The following is a 16,035-nucleotide window of genomic DNA, read 5'->3' on the forward strand; positions in this document are numbered from 1 at the left end:
AGTGGGGACTGATGAATGCCAACAGGGCACATGGATAACTTATTAAAAGGGAAATAAAGGTCAATCTGCTATAAAGCAGGCACCCTGTTCCAATACCTTTGTTCCTTTTCTTTTTTAGTTCTCTCTCTCTCTCTCTCTCTCTCTCTCTCTCTCTTTTTAAGATCTTATATGGGAAAAAGAATGAGTGATCTGACAAATTCAGATTTTGCAACTAGTGTATTGATGAGAGCTCTACTGAAACACATTGCTGAGAAAATTTTCAACACACGAATGTGTCATTTCCTTTCTTCATAGACCAGATGCTGAAATACTATGAGATAAAGATTTTGAGTTTCAATTGTAAAGAGAGGGAAGTGGACAAATCAGAGCTGCCTTCTTCACAATCGAAGGTAAAAGATATTTATTTTTTCCCCAAAATTGCTTTTATTGATTGCATGAGACTAGAATGTGTTTGTGTGTGTGTATGTGTTATGTGTGAGTGAGAGGGTGGGTAATAATAGTGATATTACATATGATCAATAATTTGTAATACAATGTTTTATTCTGTCACTAATAATTTGGTTTTGTTGTTTTGAATGGTTAAAAAAAAATAAGAGATTTCTGTTCAGGTTTCCATAAGTGAAAAAAATAGATGTGTGTATGGAAAAATTTGTGTAAAATACACTAAATACTTTGCAGTTTGAACTAGCAATTTTTTGTCGTATAATTATTCCTCCTGCTTTACTTATTTTATTGAGCTGACACAAGTGTAAATCTTAAGTTACATTTTAAAAACCATTGTTTTCCTTTTAAATGTCCATGTAGGACTGTGCTTACGCTATACTTTTCTGCAAGGTGTTTAAGACCCAGTTGATCAAAACCGACATTGTTCCTATCTACTCTTAAGGGTGCCCTGAGATTCCTCAGAGATCTCTCTTGGGACATGTGCATAACCTCTTGACTCCTTTAGCTTTCCTTTACCATGGTGACATCTGCCATGATGAGTGAGGGTCCTGCTGACCATATGCAGTTCTCTTGGAAGCATCAGGGATATTTCTGTATCCAGTGACCCTCCTCTTTGCAGAAAGTACACTGTACCAGGCAATTTATAAAAAAAAAAAATTTAAGCTTCATAATAATTTAAAAATTGATATTATAATCATTTTACATATATAAAGAAACAGTGATTCAAAGTTAAAATATTTTCCTAAGATCACACAGCTAGATAAAGTTATAGCCAATATTCAAATCTAGATTTCACATTCAAAAATCAATACTTTTCTCCTTTACTCCCTAGAATGAATATCACTGGCGTCTATCACATTATGGATGTTTCTTTACTAGAATCCTTCTCATAGACATATTCCTTGAGGGTAGAGTTGTTAGTTTCACAGATATATTGATTAAAAAGCTTATCTACACTTTCAACTACTCTAACAAAACCAAGGCTTTTGTTTTTAAATAAGGAAGATTACAAAATAACTATCCTAAATCTTAAGGTGAAATTGACGTTCAGAATGTGCTGACACATCTAAATAGGGTACAATCTTAGAAGAATATACACCAAATTTGAAAAGACAAATGATAACTATATACTACATATAGAAAACTTATTACACACACACACACACACACACACACACACACACATATGCACACACATGAAAGCTACCCTGGGAATGTCTAGCAGTGAATATGAATTGACAGAAACCCAAGAAGTAAGATAAATAACAAATACTTACATGGAATATCTCTTCTGTAAAAAGAAAAAAAAGAAAAGAAAAACCACCTTGAATTATCATTATAACTCATCTGAAAATGTAAATGATTCTAAAATATAAACATCACTAACCAATGGTGCTGAATTTTGTTTAAAACTTCCATGCTCAATATGACATAAACATTTATAAGTTTTAAAATAACTGGCAGTAAATCCCAAGAAGTTCAAGATAGTTTTCCTTTGACTGGTAAGGACAAGTTATGAAAATATTTACATCATAATTGTATTAGCAAAAAGTTGCCCTTTGGAAAAAAGGGAAAATTAAAAAAGAAAAAAATTTCATTATAAGAAAATAGTTATATAAATATGCATATATAATTCATGAATTATTAATAACTCATTATTTTAAATATGAAAAAATCATTTGAAATATAAAAATGTTGAGATTATTTTCAGGGAAATGCATGATACCAAATGATTTGAACTTGTGACATCACCTATGTAACATGGATGCATAGATTCAAAACTCAAGTTTCATATGATAAATTTCATATCAGTGCTATGATAATGGAATGACAGAAATTTTGTTTTTACCTTTCCTTTAACATTGTTATAATAGTCTCTTTTAAAAAATCCAAGAAAATAAAGGGTATGATTTCCAAATACATTAACCTTGAAATGCTTTCATTATGGTTTTCCTGTTTTCGCCTCCCTAAACTTTTCACCCGTTTTATAAAAGCTGATATTGCAGAGATGTGTTTCACTTCTCATGAGAACGTGCTTTCAATAATTTGTACAAACCCACAAGATTTCACAATCCTTTATAGGTGCGTTGACATTTGGTTGGAAAAGCAAACTTCTGTTGCTCTTTTATTTAACTTTGAAAAACGATATTTAAAAGCACACTGGAATGGTGTGTATTGTTTCATTTCTGCTAGCGAGGCCTCCCTTGTGTATGTGCTTTAGCATTATTTTTAAAATTAAAATCATAATAATCAGAAAAAAATTGAAAATATCTTGTAATTCTAATAATAAATAACTCTTGAGGCAAAGTGAGGTCATTGAAGGTGATATGATTTTAATTTCAGTTTACAAGTTGCAAGTAATTTATAGTAAAAAAAATTCTCTTCTAATATGTAATAGAATTTTTAAATTTTTCACTTTAATGAAATGTGAACTTTTCTTGAGGCATACATCAAGGTATGAAATCCAGTCATCTTGCAAAATACTTTTATTTATCTATGTAATTTTAAAAATAATATATTATGTATATAATGGATGCCTCATAACTGTCAGAAACTCTCTGGTTACTAACTAAAATAATGAAAACCCATATCATGGATCTAACTTGGGTAAGAGAAGACAGACTACAGACAAGATAAATAAGGGAATTTTATTTGTAGTAGATGATGATACTTTTTTTGGAAGGGAAAAATCAAGACAGGAAGGGAAAAAAGAGATGTGCTAGTATGATATTTATTTTCTGGTTTTCCATCATTGTTTCTGGTACATATTTCCCTCCTGAATGCACACCCTGGGAACTCTAGTCTACCTTTAATAGTGGGTCATAAGACCCTTCTCATTTTTGAGGTGTCTTGTCCTACACCCTGATGAAAGGGCTGTTACACTGAGAGGCCAAGAAGAATCTGAGTAGACAGGCCTCGCTGGGTTTCCTCACGCAGTCTATCTGCCATCATGCCCATGTGGTGCGGTGAAGGACAGCTTTTTGAGAACTTCCAGATAGCTGAACATAGGTTCATGGAGGGTGGAGCACCTGGAGAGGCCATAGAAGCTATGAGTCCCTCTCCCAGACCTCACCCCGTGCTTGTCTTTATCTGGCTGCTTATTGGTATCCTTTATAATATCATTTTCAATAAACTGGTAAACTTGTGTTTTCTGTGAGCTGCTCAAGTGCATTAATCAGACCTGAGGAGGAGGCTATGGAAATCCCAATTTTTATCTGGTCAGTCAGAAGTACAGGGAAGGTGTATAGATGGGAGGTGGGACCGGCATCTAAAGCCAAGGCTGGGTGGGGACTGTCTTGGGGACTGAGCACTCCGCCTGTGGGATCTGATGCTATATCTAGATAGATATTGTCAGAACTAAAATGGATTAGAGAACAATCATCTAGTGTGAGCTGCTGCAGACTTGTTTGCTTCCTTACTGGTGAGGCAAAATCCCCACACCTGTGAGGTCACAGAAGTGATCTGTGTTGTGAATGTCCTAGGAGAACTTGAGTCTTGAATGGTAGTAGTGAATTTGCCTTCTGCATGTTTCCAAAGCAAAACGTTTTGAGTAAGTTATAATTCTGATGTTTAGAAAAAAAAAAACTCCTTTTTTGTGGGTGAGATTTTAGTCAGGACCAGAATGAGATGGAAAGCCATTCAGGGGTGCTGAGCAGGGGAATGACATGATATATCTATCGGAGAGAATCACTTGGGAGACTGTGGAGAAGGAAGTAGGGAGTGTAAGACCCAAGTGGCAGATTAGAGACCTAATAAAATAGTGAGCAGAACACAGAGGGTAAGATTTGGACTGGGTGAATGGAAGAGAGGTAGAGTACCAGTCAGCTTCCACATTGGGTTTAAAAACAAACCAATAGGATCTGATGAGGAATTGCATGTGGAGGATGAGAGGTGAGAGAGAAAGAAGACCTCTAAAATGGGGTAAGTTAGAAACCTAAGTAAACATGTTAGACTGTTGCATAACAGGGTTTAGAGTTGAGTGGTCTGGGCAAGAGATAAAAATGGGAGTGTCCTCAGCCATGGAGGCTGCATTTAAAGCAATGAACCTAGTCATATCACCAAGGGAGTGAAGATGGAGAGAAAAAGGCACAAGAACTATGCTCTGGCACACTGTGGTGTTAAAAGGCGGGAAGATGAGGGGGAATACCTAGGAAACAACAGAACTCCCCTCAGTGTGCTGTCCCAGAGTACCATCAGCAAATCTCTTCTTGACAGGAACCATGAACATTACCAGCTTTCTGGTAAACACACAAGTCCTTTCATGTCATTTTATTTATTTATTTTTGTGACTTTTAAAAATTGTTTTTAATTGTGTACAACAGTAGAGTGTACTTTAACATATTTATACAAATATGGAGTATAACTTATTCTAATTAGGATCCCAATCTTGTGGTTGAACCTGATGTGGAGATTCACTGTGGTGTATGCACATAGGAAAGTTATGCCATTCATTCTACTTTCTTTCCTATTCTGTCCCCCTGCCCCTTTTCCTTCATTACCCTTTGTCTGCCTGCTGATCTCCTAACAGTCTGCATCTGCTTCTGTCCCACAAATGAAATAGCTCAAATCCCACATGACGGGTCATGGATGTCCTTGTATGTCTTTAAATTTTATCTTTTTTCCTCCTTCTTGGCCCTGACAACTTTCTGCTGTTCTCTCATGGTATCAAATGTTCTCCCTTGTCTTTAGCTGAGTTTTCCTTCAGTCACCCACTTCTCTCTTGGGTTTTTGTCCTGAATTTTTTTTTTTTTTTTTTTTTTTACTGTATGATTTGATTCTCCTTTGTTAAAAATGTTGTTCAGTTAGTCAATTTTAATTTTTTCCTCATTCTGAAAGCTCTTAGATTTTCCCCTTGATCCTGTCCCATTGCTGCCACTCAAGATGCCTGACTGGGGTAGACAAAATGAGCTAAAAATCCAAAAAGTAAGATAGAGCATAAGGAATGGATTCAAGGAAGTCAGGAGTTGTATGAAAGTGGACATAGGTTGTGAAGGTGAGTGTGGTCTGGACTAGAGCCCTGGCTTCTGATCTGAGTAACTGTTTTTCCAACTCTTCCTTCTATTTTGCCATTTGTATGACTGTATCATGTATTTCCACAACAAAATATAATAATGATGATGCTGTATGGTTATAATAATAGATTATATAAATGGATAATAAGCCAATATTGAAAATACTGGAAAAAGAAAAGATAGGTTGGTGTGAAAATGTAACATTATCTCTAGTTGTGTTATTTTTAAAAAAATCTGATTCTAAAACATGAGATATGTTCAAGCTGGATATGTTTTGTCATATAGGAAGTAGTCAAGACATCAAAGTAGATGAAATCCCAGGAAGATTAGGCAGAAGGCAAGAAAAAAAGTAACAATAAAAAAATACCAGCAATACCAAGACAGCAATGTCAATGCTGGGTCAATGCCTAATTCCTTTTCTGGAAAGAAATATACATCAATATATTACATTGGTCATGGTGAACTGCACTACATTATCCAGAAAGAAATAAAAAAAGAACTATCATACACCAGAGTTGTCAAGGGGAATATTTTTTATTCATCCATCCACTCAGTAGATTTTGGTGTTCATCTCCCTTACAGCCCCCTATACCTATCTGAGGGGTTACATAAGCCAAATATAGTCATACAGGCTAAAATGCATACAGATACTAACTAGAAAATTTTCTTTCTGAAAATTTTAATAAGTCTTTCCAAAGAAACCTCAGTTTAAAAATACAGCCACCTGTAAACTTATTTCTTATAAAATTATGGAATTAAATTTGTGTAATAATATATTAATATACATTTTAATATTAATAAAACTATATAATTTAATTATAAAACTCAATTAAGTAAAAATTATAAAATTAAAATTATTAATTCCTTATTAACTGAAAAAATATTATCATTACTGAAAGCTAAAAAAAATCAAAGCTTAAAGGCTTAAAGAAAAGCAAAACTGAGTTTAATTTCTATTTCAAAGCAAAAAAGAAAAAAGTAAAATGTTTAATAGACAGTATCTATTATCACTACTAACATTAATTCAGATTACTGTAGTCAAAGCAAAGAACAATATTTTACTAATTTGTATAGTGACTTCAATATATTTTGGAAAGACAGATTGATTTATGCAATCAGAAAAATGAGAGAAGTCAATGAATAGCATGCTGACAGTTACAAACTGCTGTAGCCTCTTGCTTGGCTCTATGCCCTGAACTTTGTCTTGATGATGCTGGTCAGCTTGAAGTCTCCAGGTTGTTCATGCCTTCATGCTTTTAAACATTAACTATTCTGCAATAATTTCACCTCCAATTTTTTCTCATATTTAAAGTGCCCCCCCAAATATCTTTTTTTCTGTGTTTTTACCACAATTACCCAGTTTTCCCAAAGAGTAAATGACTCCCTTTGGTATTATCCCTGTGTCTTCTCTGTTAAAAAAATATACATATACATGTGTGTATATGTATATATATATATATTAATTAAATATATGCATATATGTATACATAAAATTTTATATAATATATAATATAGAGAATATATACACATGTGATACATGATATATTATACATGTATATCACAATGTCAGGTGATTATTGATAAAGAATTTAGTCTTCCTAATTAGGGCATGAATAAGATCTTTGGGAGATTGATATTATTCCACACTCATTGATCTTGACTTCCTCCTTCTCACTTGCACAGAACTTGTTATAATGACTTCTTAAATGACCTGACATAATGACAAAGTTTGTGGATAAAAATAACATTTATGCTGCTTTATCAATGATCACTGCGCCATCTTCCTGGAAATTGTCATTTCTCTTTTATTTAACATGTAACATGTTTAAGTTTTGTTATATAAGAAGCATTCATACAAGCTTTAAGGGCTCTGACACACGTGTGCACGTGCACACATGTGATTTGAGAGATATTGCCACCTAAAATTTGATTAATCTGTGTTGTTGCTGAAGCTCATGAAGATTTTTTTTTTTTCCATAAAAAGAATGTTATTCAGGATGCATGTACAACAGTGGTTCTCAAAGAGGGCATAAGTTTGGAAATGCATGGAGATGAGGTTTGGGGTGGGTAAACTTTTTGCAAGAGGATTGGTGATACAATAATTTAAGAGCTATTATTGACATTTAGAGGGTGACAATGAGAGTTGCTAAATATTCTCCACAACTAAGTTGGTCCCTAATAAAAATAAAATGTCCTAACCAAAAGACAAGTAATGCTTCCTTGAGAGAATTGCAAATGGAATGGGGTCAAAACAAGTGGCTAATTGGTACAAAGGCAAACAAAAGCAGATTAGGAACAGGAAAGAGGTAGCGTATCAAGAGTACAATTCAGTTCCAAGGAAGCTATCATGAGAATAAGAATGCAAATTAGAAAACAAAATCTGAAACACGGAAAATCTATTTGCCAAGAATCTATCAGAAGAAACATACCTCTTCATGTCCTTGTATTTTCTAAATATCCATCTTAGCTCTACACAAAAAAGTAAAACTAATATATAAAACTAATGCCCTACATAAACAAAATCATTCACTCAATAAATGTTTTTGAAGTATATTCTATGCTCCAGGTTGTTTTAAGCATTTGAACAAAAGCAGACATAATCTCTGTTCTTATGTAGTTCGGTCTAGAGATATTTTTCACATTCAAAAGATTTCACCTTTTTGCATGATTATTCCTACCTGGACAATAGAGTGGATAATCTGATGTGTTTTTCCTTACATTTATGTGAAAATTGAGTCAAAACATCTCAAATATGAGGATGAAAGTCATGGTCAAACATATGGAGAAGGGTCAGTAGGCAGCCCAAAAGGAAAAGATTTCTGACCATACACCAGTTGTGTCTGAACACCAGTTTGGTGAACTCATCCTTCACAAATCAAGTTCAGAATTAAAAAACTTTATCCCATAGTCCCAATTGCTTTGAACAATAGTTTTAAAATTAATTTAGCTAAGCCTTGTTGCTACCTTGATTTTCAAATACTTGTTTGTTTGTTCCTTTGTTTTGTTTGGTGGGTAAAACTGTTATCTACAGCTCATAAATTAAAAAAGGAGAAAATAGAGAAATCGGATCTGAACGATCTTGTTTGCCTTGTTACAATAGTCATTTTTCCAATCATTTTATTTGTTTATATGTTTGTTTGTTTATTTATTTATTTAGAGCTGGGCTCTCACTGTGTCACCTCGGTTGGTCTTGAACTTCTGGGATTAAGTGATCCTCCTGCCTCTCAGCCTCCCAAGTAGTTGGGACTGTAGTTGCACAACACTATACCTGGCTTGCTTGTTTATTTTACTTTGTCTCTTCCTGAAAAAATAGAGGATTTAGGTCCTATATCTACCTCACTCCACATCCTTCTCCCGCAGTATTCAAGTCCCTTAAAGAACACAGTCATTGTACAGATTAACACTGGATTTATGGAAACTAGTTTCAGAAACGATGTGTTTACAAAGGTTGCTATTGCAAATAGCCAAATAAAGAATCTCCTAGTAATACTTAAAAAAAGTATATATTGACAAGAGTAGAATCACATCCTTACTTGTCAATGCCTATTTCCAAAGTAGGATAAACCTTTGCATATGAATGATTGCCATTCATTTCCTGCCCTGGATTTGAGTTTGTCCTGAAGTTGCCAGTGAACACAATTAAAACTGTGCAAAGCTATATGCATAACTCAGCATTAGAGGAAATAGGAAATGATCAGAAGATGTTGGCTTTATGTTAAATGTATCAATCAAGTGAGCTGAACTGTGTCCAACAAAATGTCAATTTCTTTTCATGCAAAATATTCTCAAAATATGGTTCTCAGACCAGCAGTAACACCGACTCTTGAGAACTTGAGAAAATTACAAATTCTTCTTTCTTTTTCATTCAGTTTAATTAATTAAATAATTTTGCAAGTAGAATTTTAGAAACTGATATTTTATTTATTTATCAATTTTAGAAATTGATATAGATCAATGGTAGATTGTGTGCATTGCATGCACAAAACCTGCTTTCAGTCCCCAGAAAAGAAGAAAAGACATTTGCTTTCTAAATTAAGTTTGTGACTTACAATTAATTTTATTTATTTTTGTAATTTTGTGAATCAAACCCAGGGCCTCGTGCATGCTAGGAAAGGTCTCGCTCACTGAGCTACATCCCTAAACCTGATAAAATTTATTTTTAAATTGATAGATAAAATAAAAAAAAAATTGTACATATTAATGGGGTACCAGGTACTATTTCAATCCTTGTAGGTATTGTGTAAAGTTAAAATCAGGTTAAAACATCCATCTCTTCAAACATTCATCATCTATTTATAGCTTCATGAAATGTATAGTACCTTATTGTTATGTATAGTCATACCATGTGCAATGACACAGCAGAACTTCTTGCTCAAATCTAACTGTACATTACTACCCATTGATCTAGACTTGCAAATTCTTAACCCCTCACTGCAAATATTAGAAACTTGGGGGTGAGACTGATCTTTTTTTTATCAAGACTTTCAAATGATTCTGATACTTGTTAAAGGAGATAAAGGCATTGATTGTGTAATAGAATATTGATTGTGTTTAAAAAGGTATTAGAAAATATTTTGCTGCCACTAGTGTCTAATGAGAATGGTAAGAGGGGAGAGCAAGAAATAGAAGAAAAGCTGTTTGTTTTTCCTGTGGTCCTGTGGTACCTAATCTGTGACTACACTTTGTTTTTATCTTTCTAAACTGATAAATAAATACCTTAGCAAAGAAATACCTACTTACAAGAATGTGTTTAATAAATTCAATCCAGAATCTCTGATAAGAGATCACAGGAAATATTTGTTTTAAATATGCATAACTATTTGTTCTAAGGGAAATTGTATTATTCTTTTTGGCTAAACAGTTTTCTGTCACTTGGGAAAACTTTTTTTTAATCTAAAAACCCCACCTCTTCTCAAACTCAAAGACACACCATCTACAAACTCAGATACACATTTGTGCATTGACAGATATGTAATTTCCACAAAAATCTTTTTATGTGAAAGTTAAAATTTATGTTTCATATATTGCTATACATGACATGTATATTCTTTTACTAATAATTGCATATTAATAATTGAATATTAATTATAAATTTCATTTTGAAATATTAGGCAAAAGACCCTAGCCAATTCATGTGGAATTAATATATTTTTCCATGTGTTTGATAGAAGTATGGAGCAGCTGGATAGCTTTCCTGATCAACAGGAGGACACTGATAGCTATTCAGAATCTGTGAAATTTGATGCTCGCTCAATGACAGCGCTGCTTCTTCCCAGTAAGTAGAAGGGGGACATTTAGTTTTTGAGGGCTGTGCTAAGTAACTGCCACAAATTGGGTCGCTTAACATTTCCTCAATGGAAATTTTTCTTTCACAGATTTGAATTCCAGAGTGTTAATTCAAGGTCCCTGGAGGTTTGTGCATCCTTCCAAGGGCTGAGGGAAGAATCCTCCCAGGACTCTTCCCAGCTTCTCTTGGGCCCTGGCAACTCTTGGTATTTCTTGAACTTGTAGCTCCATCAATCTCTGCCTCCTTTTTCACATACCATTTTTCCCTGTGTAATTCTGCTCTTTTATATTCTTATAAAGACCCCAGTCATTAGGTTAGAGCCACCCTAGTCCAGTATGACCTCATTTAAATGTGAGTACACTTGCAAAGACACCATTTCCTATTAAGATCACTTTATTAGGTATCTGGGGTTAGGATTGCAACATATCTTTTGGGGGCTCATGAAAAGTTATTGACAGATGAAATGTTTATACAGGTTATGACAAGAGCTCAAAAGAAGCGCTATTCAGCTGTGTCTGGATAGGCCGAAAGAGGCAGGACAGAACTGTTTATAATTCCACTAAGCCTTAAAGGATGAATCTCCATATCCAAGGGGATGAATGGAGAGGGAGGAGCACAGAGATTGAGGTAGAGGAAGTAGCACACACAAAGCCAAGGTCTCATATGTGAGCTCTTAGTAAGGCAAACCTGGAATATAGATCTCAACCCCGGCTTGTGTGCTGCGCAAATGATTGATGGGAGAAGGTGGCACCAGTGACATACACATTAAAAGATAATAGTAAAAGCAGCTACAGACAAAGATGCTGCAGATTGAGGAAGGAGGACAAAGGCATTGGGAGCAGAAAAAATAAGAGAAAAATTTGAGTTATTTAAAAGATAGAATACTCAGAACTTGTGATAATCAATTACACATGAGACAGTGTATGACCCATCAGCTTTGGGTTTAGCAACCTGAACGATGGAGTATACCATCTTGCTTCTATTATGGGTTATTCTTTTTTTTTTTTCCATTACTCTTTCCTTTTTAAAAAAATTTCTTTTCCCCTTGATCCTTCATAAAACATCGAACAAAATATCAAATTTTGTTTTTAAATTAGGAATTTGCAAACAGAAAGGAAGTTACTTGTTTTTATTGAACAATAATAGAAATGGTCATAGAAAAGACAATTTTAGTGAGTGTTGTATTCACCTAATTAGAGTATAGTCTTCCCAAACTACTAATCTTCCCCTTTATGTTAATGTGTTTCTACCACAATTATCTTTCACTCTTTCATATAAATGCATCAGGCTACAAAGTTATTGTTAATATGTCTGAAATATCCAGAAGATGAACTTCACTGATTCATTTCAAAGTTTAGTCAGCATGTAAATTCTTTTATTTCATTTTTAAAATAATTTTTATATTATATTCAAATTGTAAAAGGTACGCAAATATAAAATTGTTGATATGGAGCCATAAAGAAATATTTTGCTTAATGGTCATTGAAAGTAAATATTTCTCTTCTTGTCTGATTTCAAAATATGAAAAAATTCAGAATTATATAGTTACTTGAGAAATTTTATTTGAGCCAGAATATATTCCCATGTGAAATACACAGAATAATAATATTTATGCCCAAATATGTCAATATCAATATTAAAACTTAACAATTAACCCCCTAAAATGAGATAAGCATAACTTAAAGAGGGTAGTAACTTTCTCTTGGACATTCAGTAAATGGATAAGTGAATCAAATGTCTGTAGTCACTCCTGAATCAGCTTTTCCTATGACTCTCCCTTTGCTTCTACAGGGTAACTAATAATCTATTTCCCCCCTTGTTTTATTACAATAGGCTTGGTCTTAATTATATAACTACAGATTATAAAATTTTAATCACATGAGAACACCAAGTTTTCTAACTATAGTTTGGGCTTTTGTTTTTTGTAGATCCTAAAAATGGCCCTGCCCTTCAAGAGAAACTGAAGTCCTTCAAAGCTGCACTAATTGCCCTTTATCTCCTTGTGTTTGCAGTTCTCATACCTATCATTGGAATAGTGGCAGGTATGGAATTCTAGAATATTGAAAATTAGCAATTCATCTTAGGCATTATTAAATGTAAAAAAATTGTAGCATTTTTTTAATATGGTAGATTCATAAAAACTTCATGTACAATTATTTCCTCAAATTTGTTAAGTTAAAATAATTTAATAATTATTAAATGTTAAGTGGAAAAAATTGATATTTTCAAATTAGAAATAATAGAATAGAAAAGAATAAAATAAAACATAGACATGTGAAGCAAGATGGGAAGATTTTCAAAAATCCGTTATCCTCTAAAGTCCTATATCTGTGTAGTGATGGACCATAAATTTTGTGGTAAGTATTCTAGTTGCCAATGTGAAAACAAACATGATCATTTACACTAACAATGCATTTACTATTAAAATAAGACTTGTTCAGAAGATCTTCTATGTCTAGTACTGAGAGCAGAAAGAAATATTCCCACTGTAAACCAGTGCCTTACACCTCTTTAGGTGCAGTTCTTAAAATTAACACGACCTCATGCTTCATGAACAATTACTTAAAATAACACTATGGTATTCTTTCACACTGAGCTCAAGTATATATTTCTCTGGGGAGTCTGACTTGGATCCTGAATAGATCTGAGGACTTTTTTTTTTTTTTGATAATGGCGAATGGCTTGCATGTACCTCATATATACATGTAAATGTTTTTCTCCTAAATAACATTTTTAATGGATTTGATGCTTTTGAATTTATAAGCCTTGTTGCACTCCTCTCCTTTATGGTGGGAAAACGTCTGTCCATGTGTTCTATTGAGAATATTTTTGGGAAAAGAAGCATTTTTATGTTCATAGTAATGAGCTTAATAAGAAAATATCCCTGAATACAAGTCCAAACTTCTTTTATAAAGAGATAACCTAAGCGAGTATTACAAAACAAAGCCAAAATTCCATACAAAAAAAGTATAACAAGGGAACAACAACAATTGTAAGAGCACCTATCATTTTTTAACATTTACTATATTCAGTCACTAGGCTTAACTTTCCACAAATTGCCTTACTACACCCTTATGCTCTAAGCAGTATCGGAGTTGGAGTTTCCCTTTACGACTTCTGAATCTCAACCTCTATAGTCCACTCTTTCTCTTGGTTTTAATAACAAATTTGGCTGACCAGTAAAGATAAATATAACAATAGCAACACAATGGAGTTGTGATAATTTTAGTGAAGAAAAGAGTTTCCCCAGGAAAAAATTATCTACTATTTTTAGCCATTAAAATAAAAAGGAAAACAGAAATTCAAGCATAACAACCAAACCAACAAGCAAATGCACTATAGCCATCTAAATAAAAGGATCAGATGTATCTAGCATTACACAATCAACTTCCTGATGAGACAGAGTTATCTGTATGCTGTTCATGCATCTGCTTATCTGTACTGTGAAATGCATAACTGAAAGATGCATTATTGGTTGGGATTATTAGCTACACACCAGAAATTGCATACATTTCATTTTTTAATACAAACCACAGCCTATAAGCCAACCTGAGACTGAAGCTTCTGACAGGTCAGACAGGAGTCTGCAGAAGGCAGACAGGAATCTGAAAAGAATTCAGGGATTCTAATCAAGGCCCAAATCCCTGAACTATTAGAAAGTACTACAAAAGTCAACATATTTGTTCTAGAGTTGATAATGATTGATCTGAAGTAGCTTGTTTCTTAAAACCACAATAGGAATCTACTAAGATTGACAAGAAACTAATATATTACAATCTTATTGGTTCACATCAGTACCAAATTCACTAGAATTTGAAACAGAACTCACTGTATCTGTCATGCATTCATAATAAAAAATTGATAATCCATTTATAACTTAGAGTTGTAGATCAGAATATTTTTAAAAAGCAACTAAAATTAGTATGTATCTTGACTTGACATTAAAAAAATACAAATGCAGACAAAATATATCCCTAAAATAATAAAAGGTTCTCCCTTTTGGAAAATATGAAATAATGACCCAAACAAAATGTTGCACATAAAAACTCTACTTAAGTTTAAAATACCTTGCATATTTAAAAATGTTTTCTTACCTATACAGTTTACTCCATGTGCTTCCTGTCCTTAAAGGAGCTGCCAAATCACTGTCAGAGCATAACACATAATGTTTTCCCATAATAACAAAATACAACCTAGAATTGATGCATATAAATTGCTCCTGAAATACTAAAAATTCTTTATTCAAAACAATATAAATTTTGGATAGGAAAAGATATTACTAACATGAAAGAGTAAACATGATCTGTAGAATCAAATATAACCCTCTCCCTAGATGTTCGCATAGGCCATAAAAGTTTGTCTCCTTTCATATGTGAAATAGGAAAGTCACAAAATGCCAGCTCTCCAACAAAAATGAAAGAAATGAACTTCTGAAAAGGAATGAACTCTGACTGTCTTTACCTTACTATATAACAGAGTTAAAACTTTTAAAGAAAGGAAAGTTTAAGCTAGTTTCATTTAGGGTTAAGGAAACAAGCAATGTTGTGTTTTTAAATCTATAAGCAAAAACTAAGCCTTTGCTCTCAACTCTTCTTCGACTTGTTGCCAAATTGTTGGCCTTTCTAAAGTTAGGTCTTCTCTTTCCATACAGTGAAAAAGACTAACTTTACCTGCATGAAACAATTTTGTTTTCAGTGAAAGCAAAATTATATGGTGAGCCATTAGAGTAATGTGCCTAGCAAAATAAAGCACAGACACTACTATATTCATGAGAACATCTAATCCCAGAAAAATTTTTGTATTATACAAAATTAATTTCCTAAAGTTAATCAGTATGAGTTATATAGATGCTTGGATCACAAATGTTGAATTCAAAATAATAAGGACAAAAACCCTGAAACTTATCCAATGTTTATTATATGCCAGGAAGTGGTCTAAACTCTTTAAATATATTTTATTTATATGAACACTGACTATTAATATTCCATTTAAACAGATGGCAAAATAGAAGCTCTGACAGATTAAACAACTTATCCAATGCTTGTCCCATGTCACAGCTTATAAAGGGCAGAGTCAGAATTGCTACTGCTGGCAGTTCTGCTCCTTAATCTAGAGTCTTAGATGCTACCTAAGAAGCAATAATTATCATAATAATAAACTTAAAAAGAAACTTTCTAAGAGACAATCTAAAACTTCTCACCCATATTGAATTTAATAAATGTGATGACATGTGACAAAGAAATACATTTTATGTCCAATTTATTGATAAATAAGTACAGAATAACACATAAC

General features: G+C 33.2%; 1 protein-coding gene across 3 annotated transcripts in view; it reads left to right on the forward strand.

The window, feature by feature from the left end:
* Positions 1–257: 257 nt before the first annotated feature.
* Msr1 (macrophage scavenger receptor 1) overlaps positions 258–16,035 on the forward strand; it is a 71,540-nt gene continuing 55,762 nt past the window's right edge. For all 3 annotated transcript variants that reach the window (XM_047551580.1, XM_047551582.1, XM_047551581.1), the window contains exons 1-3: positions 258–389; positions 10,625–10,731; positions 12,672–12,785. In XM_047551580.1, coding sequence (XP_047407536.1) covers positions 10,629–10,731; positions 12,672–12,785 — 217 coding nt within the window. In that variant the 5' untranslated portion in view covers positions 258–389; positions 10,625–10,628. The remainder of the gene's footprint in view (positions 390–10,624; positions 10,732–12,671; positions 12,786–16,035) is intronic.

The sequence above is a fragment of the Sciurus carolinensis genome, chromosome 4 (genome assembly GCF_902686445.1).
Source record: "Sciurus carolinensis chromosome 4, mSciCar1.2, whole genome shotgun sequence".
Taxonomy (NCBI): Eukaryota; Metazoa; Chordata; class Mammalia; order Rodentia; family Sciuridae; genus Sciurus; species Sciurus carolinensis.